The sequence below is a fragment of the Lotus japonicus genome, chromosome 6, assembly GCF_012489685.1.
Source record: "Lotus japonicus ecotype B-129 chromosome 6, LjGifu_v1.2".
Taxonomy (NCBI): domain Eukaryota; kingdom Viridiplantae; phylum Streptophyta; class Magnoliopsida; order Fabales; family Fabaceae; genus Lotus; species Lotus japonicus.
In genome coordinates this window covers 19,370,853-19,392,598 of record NC_080046.1, presented here as the reverse complement: position 1 = coordinate 19,392,598, position 21,746 = coordinate 19,370,853, and the positions used below count along the sequence as shown (strand labels likewise).

Sequence of the window (21,746 nt, the reverse complement as noted above, 5' to 3'; positions counted from 1 at the left end):
TTGTCTAGACTTTCCAAATTTTCTGATTTTGCCATTGTATCTATTAGATGCATAAACAATGTGTTGGTTGATTTGATTAATATTTGTGTCAGAACAATTGAACAATTGGTTGAGGAAAAGTCGTTGTGCCATTTTCTTGCTCTATTTTTATATACTAGACAAATGGTTGAGGAAAAGTGGTTGCGCCATTTTATTTAAGATTTATAGCTTTAGGACAAGTGTGATTTCTACTTATGTTGGTTTTAACTCTAGGCTCTATCAATGGAAAATTTTTACAAAAGAAAACCAACATCGGATTCGGAGCAATTATCTTCTCTTCAATCTCAAGCTCTTAAAAAAACTTCGGGTCCATCCACAAAAAAAAAGATTTTTGAAATTTGATTCAGAACAACTTCCTAATAATCCTGGTTTAAGGCCAAGAATTTCATGTTATCACCCACCTAAGATTTTTTTGTTGTTTCTATGCAATCTTTTGAATTTTTTTTTTTGTCTTGCACTTGATGCAACATATTTTGGGGATTACTAATGAGTTATCTCAAGCATTACAAAGATGTAATCAAGATATTGTAAATGCTATGAAATTGGTTACAATATCAAAGCATAGGTTGCAAGTCAGTGGCGGACCTTAGTGGAGACAGGGAGGAGTTGTAGCTCCCCCAAAAAATTTAGAAAAGGCTTAAATAATAAGGTTTATATAAATTTTTTGGTCATTGTAATATTATATTAATAATAATGTACACAATATATAAGATAGAGTTTGGCGGCTTAGTGGTAGCACACTTTTCCTATCTCCACGAGAGACAAGGTTCGAACCCGCCAAACCCACAATTCTCGTTTTTCATTAATATTACGTGTTTTTCGTTTTGCGAGCATATTACGTTACGTTTAATTTCTAAACTTTGTTTTATGTGCCTCTTTGAATAGTGTATACTTTGTGAGTTGTTTTCTGTACCTTTCTGTATATGTATTTATTTCTTTACTTTTTTTTTAACTTTTTCGATACTGGCCGCTAAAACTATTTTTTCAACTTAATCCTTACTATTCTTTAAATTTTTTTAATGCACACATTTTTTATTTAAGACTCTATATACATCTATATAAATATATGTGTTTTGATGATTAAAATATTTTAATTTATGTATCAAATTTTATTTTAGCTCCCCTAATATTTTTTACCAAGGTCCGCCACTGTTGCAAGTTATGAGAGATAATGGTTGACATTCTTTGCTCAATGAAGTTTCAGTATTTTGTGAAAAGCATAATGTTGTCATTCTTAATATGATGGATATCTTTCAAAAGCAAGGAAGATCAAGGTGCAAAATGGAGAAGATTTCTAATTTACATCATTTTCAAGTTGAATTGTTTAATCAAGTGATCGATTGACAAATTCAGAAGTTGAATAACCGTTTTACAGAAGCGAATACTGAGTTGCTTCTTTGTGTAGCTTGCTTGAGTCCAAGAGATTCATTTGTTGCATTTGATAAGGAAAAGTTGATTCGTTTGACTCAATTCTATCCTTTTAGACTTTTCTCCTATTGAGCTTTTGACACTTGATAGCCAACTTCAAAATTATTTCATTGATATATGCTCTGACAGTGCATTTTCAGATGGGGGGGGGGGGAATTAGTGATCTTACTGCAAAACTTGTGGAGACCAAGAAGCATTTTGTTTATCCATTGGTATATTTGCTTTTGGAGTTGGCTTTAATACTACCAGTTGAAAGAGCTTTTTCTACAATGCATATTATCAAGAATCAGATGCGAAATCGCATGGGAGATATGATTTCTTAGTTACTTATATAGAGAGGGAAATATTTGATAGTGTGGGGAATGAAAAAATTGTGCAATGTTTTCAAAATATGAAAAATCGTAGAGAACAAATATGATGTTTATTGAGATGTTTAATAGTAATATATTATGATTTCAGCACTATAAATTTATATGTGTATATTTCCCCCACGACTTAAACTTTCTGGATTTATCACTGGCGGCGGTGGTGGTAGTGGCGATATTGATGACAGTATCAATGATGGTGACAGTGGTGAAGCGTGGTGGTGGTGGCGGCAACGGTGGTGGCGACGGTGGCAGCAGTGGTGGATGAGGTGGCGGCGACGGTAGTGGAGAATGGTGGCGGCGGTGGTGGTTGTGGCGGCGGCGGTGGTGGTAGTAGTGGCGATAACGATGACGATATCAACAATGGTGGAAGTGGTGGAGCGTGGTGGTTGAGGCGGCGACGGTGGTGGTGGTGACGGTGGCGACGATGGTGTTGGCGGCCGTAGTTGCGGCAGTGGTGGTGGTGGTTAATTTATATTCAAGCACACTCATATCATGTCTTATAAAAAAAATGTTCTATATGGTGGACTAAATAATCCATGATTTTAATATATATATAAGAGAGGATTGATGTATAATACTCAAGCAATGAAGGCTTGGTGTCTTGCTAAATCTGTAGGCATGTCTTTCCCTGGTAGTGATGAAGATGCTGTTCGGGGGTTGGCCGCTGTTATTAAGGAGAATTGTCCTTCTAGGTGTTAGGGAGGGTGTTTTTTTTTTTTTTTGTTAGGTTGGTGTTTTGGTGTTTCTTGTTTGGCTTGGTGGTGTTTTCTTTTTCCTATCTTGTTGGGTTGTATCATCTTTTATTTATTATTGAATAATCTCTTTTTCTTTTTGCTCTCAAAAAAAAATAATACTCAAGCAATGTTGAGTAGTTGAGTATTTTGTCGTTTCTCATGTTCTTGAGCTCTTCTACACCGCATTGTTTTGCCATGGACCCGACTAGCAAAGTTTTCTATTTCAGTTTACAAACTGCATGTCCCTACCCTTTCCCTCTCTACAAAGTTGTTCTTTTCTTCCATCCTTATTTCACTTGGTTTCTCTTTTCAACATAACAGAAGTATTCTTTTATCATTGTCTGTTATTATTATATTTCTGTCTTCCCTCCATCAATTGAGGAACTGAGAGAAGCAATCCCAAAACCCTTCTCATGTTTATTCTCAAACTTGTTCTTTTCTTCCATCCGTATTCCACTGGCTTCTCTTTTCAACATATAACTCATACATTCTTTTTTTCATTATTATTAACATTATTTTCTCTTTTCCCTCATTAATTGAGAAATTGAGAGTGGAAGCAATCCCAAAATTCAAATTACCTTCTTCTCATGTTTGTTCACAAAGTTGAATTTGGTCTTAACTGGGTGATAAGGAAGGAATTGCACCGTTTCACTCCAAGTGCAACTTTGGCTTTGAGTGCTTTTGAAGCTCTAACTCTTGATGGGAATTGCTTTTACCAAATGGACGTGCACATTCTTATTTTGTTGTTGTCTCATCATTTCTGTAGTATATTCAGGTAAGGTAAATTTCACTAACTTCAATGCTTCACACCTTATCAGTTATTTTTTCTTTTCAGACAATGTTATGAACTCAATGTCTTACTTGCTTTTTTGTTCAAGTGGAGGGGTTACATGGGGGTTCTAAAGTGAGAGGAGTGAACTTAGGAGGCTGGCTTGTTATTGAAGGTTGGATTAAGCCTTCACTGTTTGATGGCATTGCCAATGGAGACATGCTTGTGAGCCACTACAATTTTGTTTCCTCAATTTTTCTTTGAAATAGTGGATCCTTTTGGGGTTTCAGTGACTTATCTGGCTGATTCAATTGTTGACTTTTAAAAATGTAGGATGGGACGGAGGTGCAGTTGAAGTCGGTGACGTTGGAGAGGTATGTATCTGCAGAGAATGGTGGAGGAATGAATGTGACAGTTGACAGGGATGCCCCATCTTCATGGGAAACCTTCAGGGTAAGATGGCAATTGTAAATCAATGTTTTTCTGATTTGATTTAATTTGAAATCAGTCCAGTTGCTGAAAACAACACTTGATATCTACTTGTAATAATTTTGTTCCAGAATTATTCTATCCTAATTACTATATTTAACTATCTTTAAGTATTAGCTCCTCATTATTTCTTTTTTTATATACTTTCCTAAAAAACCTTTAACTAATATATAAACAACACCTAAGAGATGCTTCTTCTGATTCAAACAACTAACAAATCATTGTCATTGAAGATAAATTTTACCTTATCCAGTGAAACACTTCATTTTCTTTTCTTACTTGGTACATGTCTATCAGCAGATAATAGTTTCAGTGCATTAGAGTAGACCAAAAGGATGAAATTCTAGTCTTACAAATTAATTTTATGAAATAATATAAGTAAAAAGTAAGTGATATGTTGTATTACATTCTACTCTTTTATCCCGTTTTCAGTGAATTTTAGGATGATATACTAGTAAGGCACGACTCTTTGGTGATAGTTGTTTTGGAGGAAATCAGACTAGCAGCCGTTATTTTAGATTTACTTAAGAGTTGCTTTCAGGCTCTCTAGTCCTGGTCTGTTCTAATACAAGAAAACTGTATGCTAGTGGCTGTAATTCTAGACTGGCAGTTGGCTGTAATTCTTGGCCAGCTGTATTTTTTCATTAACATCTCTCATATGCTATTATATCTTGGGACTTGGGAGGGTGAGAGTTTCATGTGTAGCTGAATAAATATGGTAAGAACCAGTAGCTTATTGGAACTTCAAACGTGATGATGGAATTGTATGATTTAAGTTGCTAGAGTCATGTGAGGAAATGTCCAAGTTATAATCAGAAATTGTCCTTTTTCCTGTTGTAGTTATGGAGAGTATCTGAATCAGAATTTCAATTCCGTACCTCTGGTGGCCAATTTCTTACATGTGATGGTGGAGGGTGCACTGTCGCTGCGACAGCAAAATCAGCTTCAACATCAGAGACATATGAAATTGAGCGCAATGAGAAAAGCAGGATTCACATCAAGACAAAAAACGGGGCGTATCTGCAGGTATTCATCCTTCTTGTTTCTGCTACACTGGAAGCCATTTGTTTACATGTAAAATATGATGATGTTCTTCTACTGGACTCTTTTATTGTAAAACCGCATGAGATATGTTTTTATGAAGAATCCACCATTTCAGTCTTTCTGTAAAATATAAGTCATTTGTCCACCATTTTCTTTAAGATGGCATGTCCATTTATTCTACCGCATAATATCATATTGGCATTAAACTTTTAACAGATTCATATGATTGATAAGACGACTGTTTATAGGCTACCACAGGTGGTCAGCTAACAGCAGACTATCCAGACACACCAGGATGGGATAACAATGCTGCCACCTTTGAAATGATAATTGTAGCAAATTACTTACGTGGAGATTACCAGCTAGCAAATGGATATGGGCATGATCCCGCAAAAGATGTTCTTAAGGTAAACCATATGTTGTAAATATTCTCTACATCACGCCTTCGCTGAACATGATATTTTTTTCACAGAATTTATTCAGAGTGCGTGTTTGGAAAACCTCCTACAATTGTTTCTGAAGCCATAATCAATTTTGGGGAGAAGTTATGTGAGTAGCTTCTGGGTGCCATAATTGATTATGAGGAAAGAAAGTTGATCCAAACTTGCTAATAGACTATCTTGTTGCAAATTTGTGGAGGCCAACTGTGTTTAAACATTTAGTGTTGACATTAGATTTTTTTTTCCAGTCACTGAAAGTAATTGTAGTGTTGTGCACATAGTTTTGTATAACATCACTTTTCCAACTTATCTATTTCGTTTATGCAACATATTTTCTAATGGAAACCATCACAAACAGAATACAAAATAACCAGATTGTGTTCCCAGTTTATTGTTCACCTTTTTGTAACTGCAGAGACATAGAAATAGCTTTATCACTATAGAGGATTTCAAATTTCTAAATAAACATGGAATAAATACTGTGAGGATACCAGTTGGTTGGTGGATTGCTTTTGACCCTGATCCTCCAGATCCATTTATTGGAGGAAGTCTTGAAGCTCTAGATAATGCATTTTCATGGGCACAGTAGGTTTTACTTTTACGTACTATCTTCAATGTTTTGAACACGATTAAAACTTCATTTTTCCTTTAGACAACATGCCTAATTATTATGTTGCAGAGAATATGATACAAAATGCATAATTGACCTTCATGCTGCTCCTGGTTCCCAAAATGGAATGGAACATAGTGCCAGCAGAGATGGATTTACGGGCTGGCCGACTTCTCCGGATTTCATTTCAGAGTCATTACATGTTATTGAATTTTTGGTTTCTAGGTATGTTTCAAGTTTGCAAATATATATATAGAAATTGTTCTTGTTATGGAATAAACAGCTTCCATGACCATGCACCCTGGAATATTGCTTTGGAGATAAAATATCATGCTTGTCGTAATTTCATCCTCTAAATATATTTAATTCAGCTCTTTTGCAGTAAGAAGATTATTGTTTAACACCCAAACACTGAATTTAGATTTATGAATGGTGTCCAAGTAGGATTTTCATGCAAAATTAGAAGGCATCATTCAGCTTTTGCTTCCTTTAAAATAATTCCCCCTTTTATAATTTTTTACTGTCCCATTTCTTTCTAGGGTAGTACACTAGTACTGATATGAATTTCATCACAAAGAAAGAATAGTCGTTATTTTTTTCTCTCCTAAAGTTGCTTCCTACTATGAAGTGGCAATGGCCTTTTCTGTTGGATGCTATGAGCCTATTTTGATACAGACTTGTTGGAGTTTAGTGGAGCTTATCTACTAAAAATGCTTTAGATAAGCTCCAGTAAGTTCTCTTTGGTTTGCATCCAAATGGGTTCTAGCAGATTGGAACAGCTTGACTCTGTCTCCGTATACGAGATTTTAGTCCCTTCTCTGGCTTTATGGTAAAGCAATGTGAATCTGTGTTTTGAACCTACTGAGTACTGAGTAAACATTCTCATTTGCAGATATGCAAGACATCCTGCGTTGCTGGGAATCGAGCTTTTGAATGAATCATCTGCTCCCGCAGTTCCATTAGATACTTTAATTTCATACTATAAACAGGGCTACCAAATTGTTCGGAAACACTCGTCATCAGCTTATGTGATAATCTGCCAGAGAATTGGCAATGCAGATCCTATGGAACTTTATCAAGCCAACATAGGATCTCACAACTTAGTTTTGGATTTACATTTCTACAATCTCTTTGACACATTTTTTGTTAATAAGAGCGCTGAGGATAACATACAGTACATATACAAAAGCAGGGAAGGTCAATTGCAGGCCTTGAACAATTCAAATGGTCCACTCGTTTACATTGGTAAGGCAACTCCCCTTAATGTTTGTTTGTAGTGCATTGGATGCTTCACAATTTTAAACCAGTTATGATACTTTAGACACCCAAACAATACAGACACCCCCACATACACCCTATTTTTCTCTCTACATACACCACATTTTTTCTCCATCTCTTTTTATCACATCACATTATATATCACATTCATTACTTCTCTCTCTTAACTTCCTTTCTCACTCTGGGTGTGTACCCAACATTTTCCTGACATGCATGAAATAATTTGGTGAAGTCTTCTTTTTATCTTAAGGTTGATATAACTTGAAAGCTTGTGCTTATTTCAGGAGAGTGGGTGAATGAGTGGAGTGTGACAAGCGGATCACAAAAAGATTATCAGGACTTTGGAAGGGCGCAGTTAGATGTCTACAATGAAGCTTCCTTTGGATGGTGTTATTGGACTATAAAAAATGACAGGGTGCATTGGGATTTTGAATGGAACATTAGGAACAACTATCTTCAATTAGGTAAACAATACAGATTTGGTGGAACACACACACTATTGCATATACATTTATGATATTTAAAAAAAAATGATGCCAGCTATTTATCTTTGCAGGCAACTCACCCAGCAAACAGAACTTTATCACTTTAGGATTGTTAGGAATAGCATTCACCTGGTTTTCTCTTCTTCCCTTTTTATGAAATTTCTTAAATGGCTGAAAGCATATTTGGTGCAGCTATATATATTTTTTTAATATACTTTGCTATTTTGTTCACATTGTTGGAAATTATAGAATGCAATAAAGTTGGGTGTGTGCCAGTACCACTTCATATATATGTATGCACTCTCAACATGCAAAAGGCTCAATTTTCAGAGCGGTATTTTATGCAAATAAGAGTGATAAGCTTGATATCCAAAGTTACATTCCATAAATCAATATGTAAGGTCTGATGTTCAAGAAATGGAATCAAATTATATTTCAGAACTTTGTTTTCAAAAGCATATCACAGAATTAAATTAAATCATTCATGAAATTAATTCCGGAATCCCCATATTAAGGGTACTTTTGAAATTTAAAACCTCTCGAGTGATGTGGTTAGTAAATGAGGTGGTGGAAATAGCAACACCCTCAACCGAACTGGTACTCACACGTTGGGAGGTACAGTGCTATGAAGAACGGAAACTGAACACGACAAGATACTGGTACGGTCAAACCCCAGATTAAATAAATGGTTTATTTATTTAATTCTGTAATTTTAGCGCCGATTCCTATTTAATCTAATATCTATGTTTGAATTATTATTCATAATTGTTCTTTCTTTCAAAAAAAAAATTATTATTCCTATTGGTTAATTTTTGCCAAAATTAATAATAATTATTATCCGGCTACAACTTATGAGTAAAACTAGAGTTTTTAGTTTTTTGGTGTTAAAAAAATTAGAGGCTCTAATTTTACTCATAAGTTGGATATGCCCAGTGTAATAAAAGAAGATAATAAAGAATAGAGAGATATATTTGAGGTAGGGTCGTAGGGGTGTATCTAGGGAGGGGCAGGTAGGGGCCACGACCCCTACAAGAATTTTAAAAAGATAACCGATTGTAGTTTTTTTTAGTCTTAGACTCCGGCCCTCGCAAAGTTTAATTCTCGTAAATTGATGAGTTTTGAATTTGTTTTTAAATTACATGTGAGGATAGAAATATTAGGAATCAGTGATGCTCTTTATTAGTTCTTACAACGACGTTCTCAAAATATAAAATCCCCTCAATTTAGGGGTAATGGTCATCATTATAGAATAAATATATTTTACTCTGCAATTGATTTGCAGAGATCTAAATTAAATAGAAGATTTAATATATATGCAACTTAAGTTATTTTTCTGAGATGGAAAAAAAGAACTTTTTGTTTCAACTAAAACTTATCATTCAGATGTTTCTGAATAATAATAATAATAATAATAATAATAATAATAATAATAATAATAATAATAATAATAATAATAATAATAATAATAATAATAATAATTAGCTCGGCGTCATTGGGACCGTTGTGTCGGTGATTGACATCATTTGGAGCTTAGGCATATTGAGACTTAGTGTTGTTGGGATCGCGCCATGCCGGTGGTTGACACCAGTTAGAGGTATGTGGCATATTAGTGTTGAGGTTGATTGCAATGTAAGTCTCACATTGCTAATGAAGGAGAAAAAAAATCAAAGAATGCATCTTGGAGAAGTCCCAAATTGCTTAGAATAGTGAAGAATAAGAGAGTCCAAGGCTATATATAGGGATCTCAAGCTCCTTGTTTCAACACACCGAAACACCAAAGCAGTAGCACCTGAAAACACTTTAAGTTTATATTTGTGTTTTCTTTTTCTCTTATGCTCTTGTTTTAGCGTATTGTGAGATGTAGTTTAAATATTCACTTTGGAGAGTGTGAGTGTACTAGGGTCATGGGGTGATTGAGAGTAAAATCTATGTGTTGTAACAATTTTCACATAGTATTTATTCTCTGGTTGTCGGTTTTGACAACAGTCGTGGTTTTTTCTTCGATTTTGGAGTTTCCATGTTATATTCTTGTGTTGCTGATTGCGCTCAATGTTTATTTTACTTCTTTAATTGTGTTATTTCCTAACAATTGGAACTCTATGTTGTTGGACCATCATGCCTGTGGTCGACTTTAGAGTTTAAGGTACAATGATAGTTTAGCTCAACGTGTGTTGGTGGTCAACGCCAGTTTGGAGCTGAGGCATGATGGCTAACCATATAATTTCTTTGGCTTTAAAGCATATAAGAGAAATTGGTATTTTAGCTAGGCATCATTAAGAATACTATGTCGGTGGTCGACGTTAGATTGGAGCTGAGGCACAATTAGAATTTTGAGCTCGACGTCTTTGGGACTACTATGTCGGTGGTCGATGCCGAATTGGAGCTGAGGCCGACACAATTATAATGTTGAGCTCGGTGTCGTTGGGACAACTATGCCGGTGGTCAATAAAATATTGAAGCTGAGACACAATGATTTATAAAAATAGACAATTTCTTTGGCTTTACGACAATTGAGAGAAGTTGTTAGGACTGACAAAGAAAATAGAAGTATGGTTGTTGGATCACATTGACATGCTATTTTCTTGCTACACTCCACACTAATGACTAGTCAACAAAGTCGGTGACATTTCTAACCATGGAAGGTTTTGCATCAATGAAGGATATGATAATTGTCATATTGTTTGGCTTTTGTTAGACGGAGTCGTACTTAGATACTGCACCTGGAATTATGTGTTACCACATTTTAAGAAATTAGTCATAACCCGAGAGTTGTTTTTAAACATATTTTTTAAAAATAAAATCATACAATTGATTTTTCCCAAGTGGAAGAATGTCTGATTTATCTAACGTTTTCTGGGCTGCAATCAATTGTTATTTTGTTTGTGAAAAATTGGTTAATTCATAATTCTGACGAGGTGCATTGAGCTCTTTTATTAATTAAATAATACTTTTTAATCTGGCCTGAGTAGCTGGTGTGGGTTAAAGTGTGTGTCGTAACCCTTGGCCCATAATGGGTAAAGACTAGGGAGGGTCCAAGACTATATATAGGGATCTCAAGCTCCTTGTTTCAACACACCAAAACACCAAACATGTAGCACCTGAAAACACTTTAAGTTTATATTTGTGTTTTCTTTTTCTCTTATGCTCTTGTTTTAGAGTATTGTGAGATGTAGTTCAAATATTTACTTTGGAGAGTGTGGGTGTACTGGGGTTATGGGGTGGTTGAGAGTGAAGTCTATGTGTTGCAACAATTTTCACATAGTGTTTATTCTCTGGTTGTCGGTTTTGACAACGGCTGTGGTTTTTTCTCCGGTTTTGGAGTTTCCACGTTATATTCTTGTGTTGTTGATTGCGCTCCTGGTTTATTTTACTTCTTCAGCTGTGTTATTTCCTAACAGTGGTATCAGAGCTTCCGGTTCGATGAATATCACTTTGTGTGGTATTGCGAAGGTGCTGAAGAAGTGTGACATTGTGAAGTGCTGTTTTGGGAGGTTCTTGAAAGACACCTCTCTTTTCTGGGAACCAACCTGGTGCACGGTTTACAGTCGGTCTGCAGCTGTGATGATGCTGTGATGGAGGAGTTGATGCAATCATGATTACACAAGGCGTTCTGGGCATGAGATTGTCCAGGTGGCACACGGGCATTGGTTGATATAGATGCAAGGTGTGTGATGATAGCGTGCGGGCATTGGTTGGCGTTGATGCAAGGTACGTGGTTATGTCGATGGCTGATGAACTTTCAGGGAAAGCCAACATGGAAGTTGCACCATAAATTTTCAGCAAGTTTCGGCATGTGGAAATTCTTGGAATGGTTTAGTTCCAAGTGAAGAAAATTCTTGGGATGATTTAGTTCTAAGTTTAGTGTACTCTTTTATGGTGGAGTATGATAATTTAATTTGTCAGTATATAGACAATGAGAATTATGTTTGTCGGTGAAGACAATGATTGTCGGTATAGACAATGAAGACTAAAGACCATTACAATCAAGGTGGAGATTGTTGGGGTTGATTGCAATGTAAGTCCCACATTGCTAATGAAGGAGAAAAAAGATCAAGTTATGCATTTTGGAAAAGTCTCACATCGCTTAGATTAGTGAGGGGTGGGAGGGTCCAAGACTATATATAGGGATCTCAAGCTCCTTGTTTCAACACACTAAAACACCAAACATGTAACACCTGAAAACACTTTAAGTTTATATTTGTGTTTTCTTTTTCTCTTATGCTCTTGTTTAAGAGTATTGTGAGATGTAGTTTAAACATTTACTTTGGAGAGTGTGGGTGTACTGGGGTTATGAGGTGGTTAGAGTGAAGTCTATGTGTTGTAACAATTTTCACATAGTGTTTATTCTCTGGTTGTCGGTTTTGACAACGGCTGTGGTTTTATCTCCGGTTTTGGAGTTTCCACGTTATATTCTTGTGTTGTTGATTGCGCTCCTGGTTTATTTTACTTCTTCAGCTGTGTTATTTCCTAACATTTTTCACATACTGTTCTGTTTGTGTATGACATAGAAATGAATAATGGTGTTAGAGTAACTTTTTAATTTGCTGACTATTTTTATCTACACACATTCACACGGTAAAGTTGAAGGACTAAGCCCCGTTTGGATAAACAGCTTAATTAAGCGCTTATGGTCATAAGCGCTTATGACATAAGCGCTTATTCATAAGCTATTTTTAAAAATTTATTGAAATAAATTAAAAATAAGCTGTGTATAAGCATAAGCTGTTTTTCATAAGCTATCCTGAGTAGCTTATGAAAATAAGCTGAAAACAGCTTATGACAGACCATAAGCTGTTTGCATAAGCTCTCCCAAACACTGACATAAGAGTTTATGCTGTTAGATAAGCTCAAATAAGCTTTTCCAAACTGAGCCTAAGTAAAATTGAAGGAATTATTCTAAGTGAAAGTGAAAGCGGAGAGCATTTCAAAACAGATAAGAAGAAAAGATCAAGGAAATACACATGTTTTCTTTTATAAGCCAGGAAATACACATGTAATTAATTAAAAGAAAAAAAAGGTTAAATAGACTGAAAGTGAATATCTTTTTATATGAGTTGAAGATAAAAACGTCAAGAAATCAAATCTCTAAAAAATAATTTGGCCTTTTTAAAAAAAATATAAAGTGAATAATGATTTTTTCATGTTTTACCTTTCATTTTCCCATCGATCATCCAATTTTTTATTCTTGCCTCTTTACGTCCATATATATTAGTGTCCGAATAAAAAATAGAACAATAATTGGAAACTGTTCCTTCTTGAAGTTCGAAGCCGCATGCAATGCATACACGCATAACTTTCTGAGTCAACTCAGCAGATAAGATTGACCGAAACTGTTTGAAATGAAAGAATGCAGCCACCACCACCACCCTATTCATCACTCACAATCACAACAACTAGTACTCTTCTTCTCACAATGAAGATAAAAACAACATCACCACTGAGAAACCACCAACACAAACGAAAATGTCATCCTCCTCTTCAATCTTCTCATTCTCTCTTGTTCTCATTCTACTTCTCCACGTTCAACCTTCATCACCATTCTCCCTCTCCGTCGAGAATCACCAAGACGATATCATACTCTCACCCAACCGCGCATTCACCGCAGGCTTCTACCCCGTCGGCGAAAACGCCTACTGCTTCGCCATCTGGTTCACCCAACAACACCGCCAATCCGCCACCGTCGTCTGGATCGCCAACCGCGACCAACCCGTCAACGGAAAACGCTCCTCCCTCTCCCTTCTCAAAACCGGCAACCTCATCCTAACCGACGCCGACCAGTTCACCGTCTGGTCCACCAGCACCGCCTCGTTAAACTCGCCGGATGTGGAACTTCTCGACACCGGTAACCTCGTCCTCCGTGACCGCCGCCGTAATGAAACCAGCTCCATCCTCTGGCAGAGCTTCGATTTTCCGACGGATACTCTGCTTCCAGAACAGAGCCTCACCAGACACATGAAGCTCGTTTCTGCCAGAAGCGCCGGTAACTTCTCCTCCGGATTCTACCAGCTTTTCTTCGACGACGATAACATTCTCCGTCTTCTCTACGAAGGACCGAGAATCTCCAGCGTTTACTGGCCGGATCCGTGGCTGGTGAGCAACAGCGGCGGCAGAACCACCTACAACAGCACCAGAGTCGCGAAACTGGATCCATTGGGAAGATTTCACTCCTCCGATAACTTCACCATGAAAGCGTGCGACTACGGCACCGTCCTCCAGCGGCGAGTCACCCTCGACCACGATGGTAACGTCCGTGTCTACAGCCGCAACGACGGTGAATCAGAGTGGTCGGTTTCAGCGCAGATTCAGCAAGAACCGTGCTTCATTCACGGGATCTGTGGTCCTAACAGCATTTGCAGTTACGATACCAGATCTGGGAGAAAATGCTCTTGCATTCCAGGGTATAGCTGGATCAACAATCAGGATTGGACACAAGGTTGCAAACCGAATTTCCAACGCTCTTGCAACAGATCTGAAGCAGATTATCAGATCCAGTTTATACCTCATGTTGATTTCTACGGTTACGATCTCGGATCGTATCCGAATCACACTTATCAACAATGCGTGGATCTGTGTTTGGGATTGTGCGAGTGCATTGGGTTTCAGCACACGTTTGCGATTGAAAATGGTTTGTTTTGGTGCTACCCCAAGACGCAGTTGCTGAATGGGCACAGATCAGAGAGTTTCATTGGATCTTTCTTTGTGCCGTTGCCGAGAAGCACTGATAACAGCCTCAATGAGCGTAACAGCTTGGTTTGTTCGGGAAATGTGGCGGCGGAGCAGCTTGAGAGAGCGTATGTGAAAGGGAAGGACAATGGATCTGTGAAATTTGTGCTCTGGTTTGCGAGTGGTATTGGAGGATTTGAGCTTGTGTGCTTCCTTCTGGTGTGGTGTTTCTTGTTTAGGGATAGCGGCGGAGACGAACAAGGTTATGTTCTTGCGGCCGCAACAGGGTTTCAGAGATTCGGTTACTCTGAGCTGAAGAAAGCTACCAAAGGTTTCAGCCAAGAGATTGGAAGGGGTGCCGGAGGAACTGTGTATAAGGGTGTGTTATCGGATAATCGCGTTGCGGCGATTAAGGTGTTGCACGCTGCGAATCAAGGAGAGAGTGAGTTCCTTGCTGAAGTGGGATTCATTGGAAGGCTTAACCACATGAACTTAATTGGAATGTGGGGGTATTGTGCCGAGGGGAAGCACAGGATTTTGGTGTATGAGTACATGGAAAACGGTACATTAGCTAAGAATTTGTCATCAAATGCACTTGATTGGAGTAAGAGGTATAACATTGCTCTGGGAACGGCAAGGGGTTTGGCCTATCTACATGAAGAATGCTTGGAGTGGATTTTGCATTGTGACATAAAGCCCCAAAACATACTTCTTGACGCTAATTACCAACCCACGGTTGCGGATTTTGGCTTGTCTAAGCTGCTGCAAAGGGATGATCTGAACAATTCGAGCTTCTCAAGGATAAGAGGAACAAGAGGTTACATGGCACCCGAATGGGTTTTCAACTTGCCCATTACTTCGAAGGTGGATGTTTATAGCTATGGAATTGTTGTCCTGGAGATGATAACCGGAAAGAGCCCAATGACGGGTATCATTCAAATCTTAGAGGGAGCAGAACCACATCATGAGAGGTTGGTAACATGGGTGAGGGAGAAGAAGAGGAGTGGAGCAAAAGGGGCATCTTGGGTGGAACAAGTTGTTGATCCTGCATTGGGGAAAAATTATGACATGAATAAAATGGAGATTTTGGCAACGGTGGCTTTGGAGTGTGTCGCGGAAGACAAGGATATGAGACCCAGCATGAGTCAAGTTTATCAGAGGCTCCAGGCCGGGTCTTGAACATGATTCTTGATTCTTGATGATCATGGCTATTTCTTTCCCTGTATTTCATCCTCTGTTACAGTTTCTGTTAGTAGTGTTAATATTTTCAGCTTATGTTGATAAATAGAATAATATGAAAGCACTTTAGATGATAGAATTAAAACTTCAAAAATCATATGACTATATATAAAAAGGAAAGGAAGTACTACTGGATAAATAAGATCAATGTGATCTCACTTATGGCAGATTTAAGTGAATGTGCTGCACCGTTGTCAAGGTTTTAAACACTGTTGCATTTAATAGGAGTACATTTTTTGGAGTACTTTAATTCAACGCACAAGTTGCGCAAAAAATCTCACGCAGCTGCCATAGTTGAACTTTAGGACTTGGAAACGTATAGAAAAACACTTGGTGATGAAGACATTACGTTTAGGAAGAGCTTTTAATCATTTTAAAGCTACTTTTTCAAACATATGCAATTAGACTTAGTTAATGCATGCATGGATAGAATTCAATGGACTTCAAATGAAAAGCTGTAACGTGGAACAAATCGTTTATCCAAGGTAGTCACCATCCTAGAATTGAGGGAAAACCGGAAAAGTGACCCGGGTCACTTTTATGATCAGGGAATACAGCTTGATCATGTTGGGTTGGTAGGTTCAGGGCCCTTTGTATATGATTAAAAAGAAAGAGTGATTATAAGCAGTGACGGATCCACTTCAAAGTTTTTTTTTTATTAATATCAAGGCTAAATTGCATTTTTGGTCCCCTAACTTTGGCCTTCATGTGAAAATCGTTCCGAAACTTCAAAATTAGCAAAAAGTATCCTGAAGTTTACACCCGATTGCAAAATTGGTCTTCCGTTAAATTCCGTCTGAAATCAAACTGAAAATAATGATATGACATTTCTAAATTAATTTTAACTGAAAAAAATAATTTTTTAATTAGATAACATTTAGTCAATTGCATTTTTAGTCCCCCACTCTATAAGTACCACTCCTCCTCCCTCCTTATTCCTCACTTTCTCCATCTTCATCAATACAAACCCAGAAAATTTGTAACTACTAAATTAAATTCAATCCCACCTTGCCACTGATCGTGACGTGCTCCCCCCATGGGAACACTGTCGAGCTTCTACAAATGGTGCTGTTGCAAAACCCAAACTTCATATCTTACCCAGAATTGCAGTGATCAACCACCATCCGACTCTAACCAATCCACAATACCTAAACCCAAGGAAAACAACAAGAAAAATACCAATCAGATCTACTATTAATGTGAAGAAAAGAAAAGATGAAAAAAATAAAGCATTGAGTCCGGATCTATTTCCAATCTGTAGAGATCTGGCCCTCTATCAATCTCGATCTCAAGGTTGTGGGTTAGGTTTTGAGATTTGTGATTGAGATTTTGTTGGGTTTTGAGATCTTGATCAGTTGGGGCTAGGTTTAATGGGGGCTAGAGTGGCTAAATTGGGGCTGGGTTTAATGGGGGCTGGGGTTAGGGTTGGGGGAAAGAAGAGAAGATTTTGGGGGAGAAAAGAAACTTTTGGGGGTTTAGTGAAGATAAGTGGGAAGAAATTTGGGGAAGATGATGATGAATGATGAAGAAAACAATGATGATGAAGGTTCTTGGATTTTCTTTGAAGATGATGATGAGGTAGGTGATGAAGATGATGAATATTTGATGGGTTTATTTTTCATTAACTTTTTTCTTTTCCAGAAAAACCGATAAATATTGGAAGGTTTTGGATAAGGGACCAAAACGGCTGTAGTTTCTCAAAGTAAGGGATGAAAATTACTAAATTGATTAGTTAGGGACCGAATTTGATCCAATGGGAAAGGTGGAGTTCAGAATATTCTGTTAGTTTTCAGACGGAATTTAATAGAAGACCAATTTTGCAATTGGGTGTTAACTTCAGGGATACTTTTTGCTAATTTTGAAGTTTGAGGACGATTTTCGCAAGAAAGTCAAAGTTGGGGGACCAAAAGTGCAATTAAGCCTAATATCAAAGGGGCTATAATCCCAAAACAAACTTTGAGTCCATCATTTACATATATCTACATCCGTGTAAGCAAGTTGCAAACGAATTTATAGAATTAGTCTCTTTATAAATAAGCCTTCAATGAATATGAGAACTATTGTCTATCAGGACGTTGATCTCTCTTACCAAATAAGCATTAGAGCTGGAATTTGCCACTTTTTAATCCATGAATTTGATTGGCAATTCAGAATTGACTCAATTAATATCATAGAGAACCCTAAGATTTAACCTTCCTAAAGCCATGTACAATTTTCTAGAGTTAAGCCTGAACAACCAAGCAGCTTTTCTAGTTTAACAATTGTTGGGAATTGACTCATTAGAAAACTTTGGGGCCCACAAATTTTATTTTGAGGAAAATATTCAGTTTATTAGAATTTGATTTAATGTGGATTGTAAAAGTTTCTCCCTCCCTCCCTCTATCGATCTCGATCTCAAGGTTGTGGGTTAGGTTTTGAGATTTGTGATTGGGATTTTGTTGGGTTTTGAGATCTTGATCAGTTGGGGCTAGGTTTAATGGGGGCTAGAGTGGCTAAATTGGGGATGGGTTTAATGGGGGATGGGGTTGGGGTTGGGGGAAAGAAGAGAAGATTTTGGGGGAGAAAAGAAACTTTTAGGGGTTTAGTGAAGATAAGTGGGAAGAAATTTGGGGAAGATGATGATGAATGATGAAGAAAACAATGATGATGAAGGTTCTTGGGTTTTTCTTTGAAGATGATGATGAGGTAGGTGATGAAGATGATGAATATTTGATGGGTTTATTTTTCATTAACTTTTTTCTTTTCCAGAAAAACCGATAAATATTGGAAGGTTTTGGATAAGGGACCAAAACGGCTGTAGTTTCTCAAAGTAAGGGATGAAAATTACTAAATTGATTAGTTAGGGACTGAATTTGATCCAATGGGAAAGGTGGAGTTCAGAATATTCTGTTAGTTTTCAGACGGAATTTAATAGAAGACCAATTTTGCAATTGGGTTAACTTCAGGGAAACTTTTTGCTAATTTTGAAGTTTGAGGACGATTTTCGCAAGAAAGTCAAAGTTGGGGGACCAAAAGTGCAATTAAGCCTAATATCAAAGGGGCTATAATCTCAAAACAAACTTTGAGTCCATCATTTACATATATCTTCATCCGTCTAAGCAAGTTGCAAACGAATTTATAGAATTAGTCTCTTTATAAATAAGCCTTCAATGAATATGAGAATTATTGTCTATCAGGACGTTGATCTCTCTTACCAAATAAGCATTAGAGCTGGAATTTGCCACTTTTAATCCATGAATTTGATTGGCAATTCAGAACTGACTCAATTAATATCATAGAGAACCCTAAGATTTAACCTTCCTAAAGCCATGTACAATTTTCTAGAGTTAAGCCTGAACAACCAAGCAGCTTTTCTAGTTTAACAATTGTTGGGAATTGGCTCATTAGAAAACTTTGGGGCCCACAAATTTTATTTTGAAGAAAATATTCAGTTTATTAGAATTTGATTTAATGTGGATTGTAAAAGTTTCTCCCTCCCTCCCTCTATCGATCTCGATCTCAAGGTTGTGGGTTAGGTTTTGAGATTTGTGATTGGGATTTTGTTGGGTTTTGAGATCTTGATCAGTTGGGGCTAGGTTTAATGGGGGCTAGAGTGGCTAAATTGGGGCTGGGTTTAATGGGGGCTGGGGTTGGGGTTGGGGGACAGAAGAGAAGATTTTGTGGGAGAAAAGAAACTTTTGGGGGTTTAGTGAAGATAAGTGGGAAGAAACTTGGGGAAGATGATGATGAATGATGAAGAAAACAATGATGATGAAGGTTCTTGGGTTTTTCTTTGAAGATGATGATGAGGTAGGTGATGAAGATGATGAATATTTGATGGGTTTATTTTTCATTAACTTTTTTCTTTTCCAGAAAAACCGATAAATATTGGAAGGTTTTGGATAAGGGACCAAAACGGCTGTAGTTTCTCAAAGTAAGGGATGAAAATTACTAAATTGATTAGTTAGGGACTGAATTTGATCCAATGGGAAAGGTGGAGTTCAGAATATTCTGTTAGTTTTCAGACGGAATTTAATAGAAGACCAATTTTGCAATTGGGTGTTAACTTCAGGGATACTTTTTGCTAATTTTGAAGTTTGAGGACGATTTTCGCAAGAAAGTCAAAGTTGGGGGACCAAAAGTGCAATTAAGCCTAATATCAAAGGGGCTATAATCCCAAAACAAACTTTGAGTCCATCATTTACATATATCTTCATCCGTGTAAGCAAGTTGCGAACGAATTTATAGAATTAGTCTCTTTATAAATAAGCCTTCAATGAATATGAGAATTATTGTCTATCAGGACGTTGATCTCTCTTACCAAATAAGCATTAGAGCTGGAATTTGCCACTTTTTAATCCATGAATTTGATTGATATCATAGAGAACCCTAAGATTTAACCTTCCTAAAGCCATGTACAATTTTCTAGAGTTAAGCCTGAACAACCAAGCAGCTTTTCTAGTTTAACAATTGTTGGGAATTGGCTCATTAGAAAACTTTGGGGCCCACAAATTTTATTTTGAGGATAATATTCAGTTTATTAGAATTTGATTTAATGTGGATTGTAAAAGTTTCTCCCTCCCTCCCTCTATCGATCTCGATCTCAAGGTTGTGGGTTGGGTTTTGAGATTTGTGATTGGGATTTTGTTGGGTTTTGAGATCTTGAGTTGGGGCTCGGTTTAATGGGGGCTAGAGTGGCTAAATTGGGGCTGGGTTTAATGGGGGCTGGGGTTGGGGTTGCGATAAAGAAGAGAAGATTTTGGGGGAGAAAAGAAAATTTTGGGGGTTTAGTGAAGATAAATGGGAAGAAATTTGGGGAAGATGATAATGAATGATGAAGAAAACAATGATGATGAAGGTTCTTGGGTTTTTCTTTGAAGATGATGATGAGGTAGGTGATGAAGCTGATGAATATTTGATGGGTTTATTTTTCATTAACTTTTTTATTTTCCAGTTGAACCGTTAAATATTGGAAGATTTTGGATAAGGGACCAAAACTGCTGTAGTTTCTCAAAGTAAGGGATGAAAATTGCTAAATTGATTTGTTAGGGACCAAATTTGCTCCAATGGGAAAGGTGGAGTTCAGAATTTTCTGTTAGTTTTCAGACGGAATTTAATAGAAGACCAATTTTGCAATTGGGTGTTAACTTCAGGGATACTTTTTGCTAATTTTGAAGTTTGAGTACGATTTTCGCAAGAAAGTCAAAGTTGGGGGACCAAAAGTGCAATTAAGCCTAATATCAAAGGGGCTATAATCCCAAAACAAACTTTGAGTCCATCATTTACATATATCTTCATCTGTGTAAGCAAGTCGCGAACGAATTTATAGAATTAGTCTCTTTATAAATAAGCCTTCAATGAATATGAGAATTCTTGTCTATCAGGACGTTGATCTCTCTAACCAAATAAGCATTAGAGCTGGAATTTGCCATTTTTTAATCCATGAATTTGATTGGCAATTCAGAATTGACTCAATTAATATCATAGAGAACCCTAAGATTTAACCTTCCTAATGCCATGTACAATTTTCTATAGTTAAGCCTGATTAACCAAGCAACTTTTCTAGTTTAACAATTATTGGGAATTGGCTCATTAGAAAAATTTGGGGCCCACAAATTTTATTTTGAGGCAAATATTCAGTTTATTAGAATTTGATTTAATGTAGATTGTAAAAGGTTTTAAGGGATTGTTATAGGATTTATTAGGATTTAATTGTAAAATAGAGATCAATAGAATCCACTATAAATAGATAAGGTCCCTAACCCTAAAAGTGTGCTAGTGGGCACCAGATGTGTGCGGAGTGCGCCGCAATTGGGTGGTGCGCAAGTGTGCCGCAATTTGGCGGTGCGCGAGGGTACACAACAATTGGGCATTTGAGAGAAACTTCTATTGTAAACATAATTGATTATTGAGAATCAATGGAAGGAGCTATACCTACTCTATAGCCGCATAGGTAGGCAGTTTGGCCGAACTGCGTGATCAAAGTTTTCTATGTGGTTTATTCATGCTTTCTCGCTCTATTGTACTCTCTAAATCAAGTTGTGCCTTTTCCCCTACAAGTGGTATCAGAGCGCTTGGTTCGCGAGACCGAGGCTGGTGTGCCGAAAGTATTCCTTGACGGTGTGGTCATGTGGAGTGTTCTGTTTCTCACGGTGGAGCAAACGACAGTGCAAGGTTGGAT

At 37.2% G+C, this 21,746-nt stretch overlaps 2 protein-coding genes across 4 annotated transcripts; both read left to right on the top strand.

Moving 5' to 3' along the window:
• Positions 1–2,183: 2,183 nt before the first annotated feature.
• Positions 2,184–8,082, top strand: LOC130722439 (probable glucan 1,3-beta-glucosidase A). Of its 3 annotated transcripts, none has more exons than XM_057573160.1 (10): positions 2,184–3,344; positions 3,448–3,563; positions 3,672–3,791; positions 4,668–4,853; positions 5,120–5,278; positions 5,727–5,896; positions 5,991–6,146; positions 6,814–7,166; positions 7,484–7,663; positions 7,740–8,082. In XM_057573160.1, the coding sequence occupies exons 1-10, from the start codon at positions 3,269–3,271 to the stop codon at positions 7,892–7,894; spliced, it is 1,671 nt and encodes a 556-aa protein (XP_057429143.1). In that variant the 5' UTR covers positions 2,184–3,268; the 3' UTR covers positions 7,895–8,082. The 3 variants fall into 3 exon arrangements, with proteins under 3 accessions (XP_057429143.1, XP_057429145.1, XP_057429144.1); XM_057573162.1 differs by having other exon boundaries at positions 2,184–3,349; XM_057573161.1 differs by having other exon boundaries at positions 2,190–3,344; positions 7,756–8,079.
• A 4,854-nt stretch (positions 8,083–12,936) lies between these two features.
• Positions 12,937–15,760, top strand: LOC130722437 (putative receptor protein kinase ZmPK1). The gene has a single exon (XM_057573159.1). It carries the CDS (start codon positions 13,148–13,150, stop codon positions 15,524–15,526), a length of 2,379 nt encoding a protein of 792 aa, XP_057429142.1. The 5' UTR covers positions 12,937–13,147; the 3' UTR covers positions 15,527–15,760.
• Positions 15,761–21,746: the final 5,986 nt, after the last annotated feature.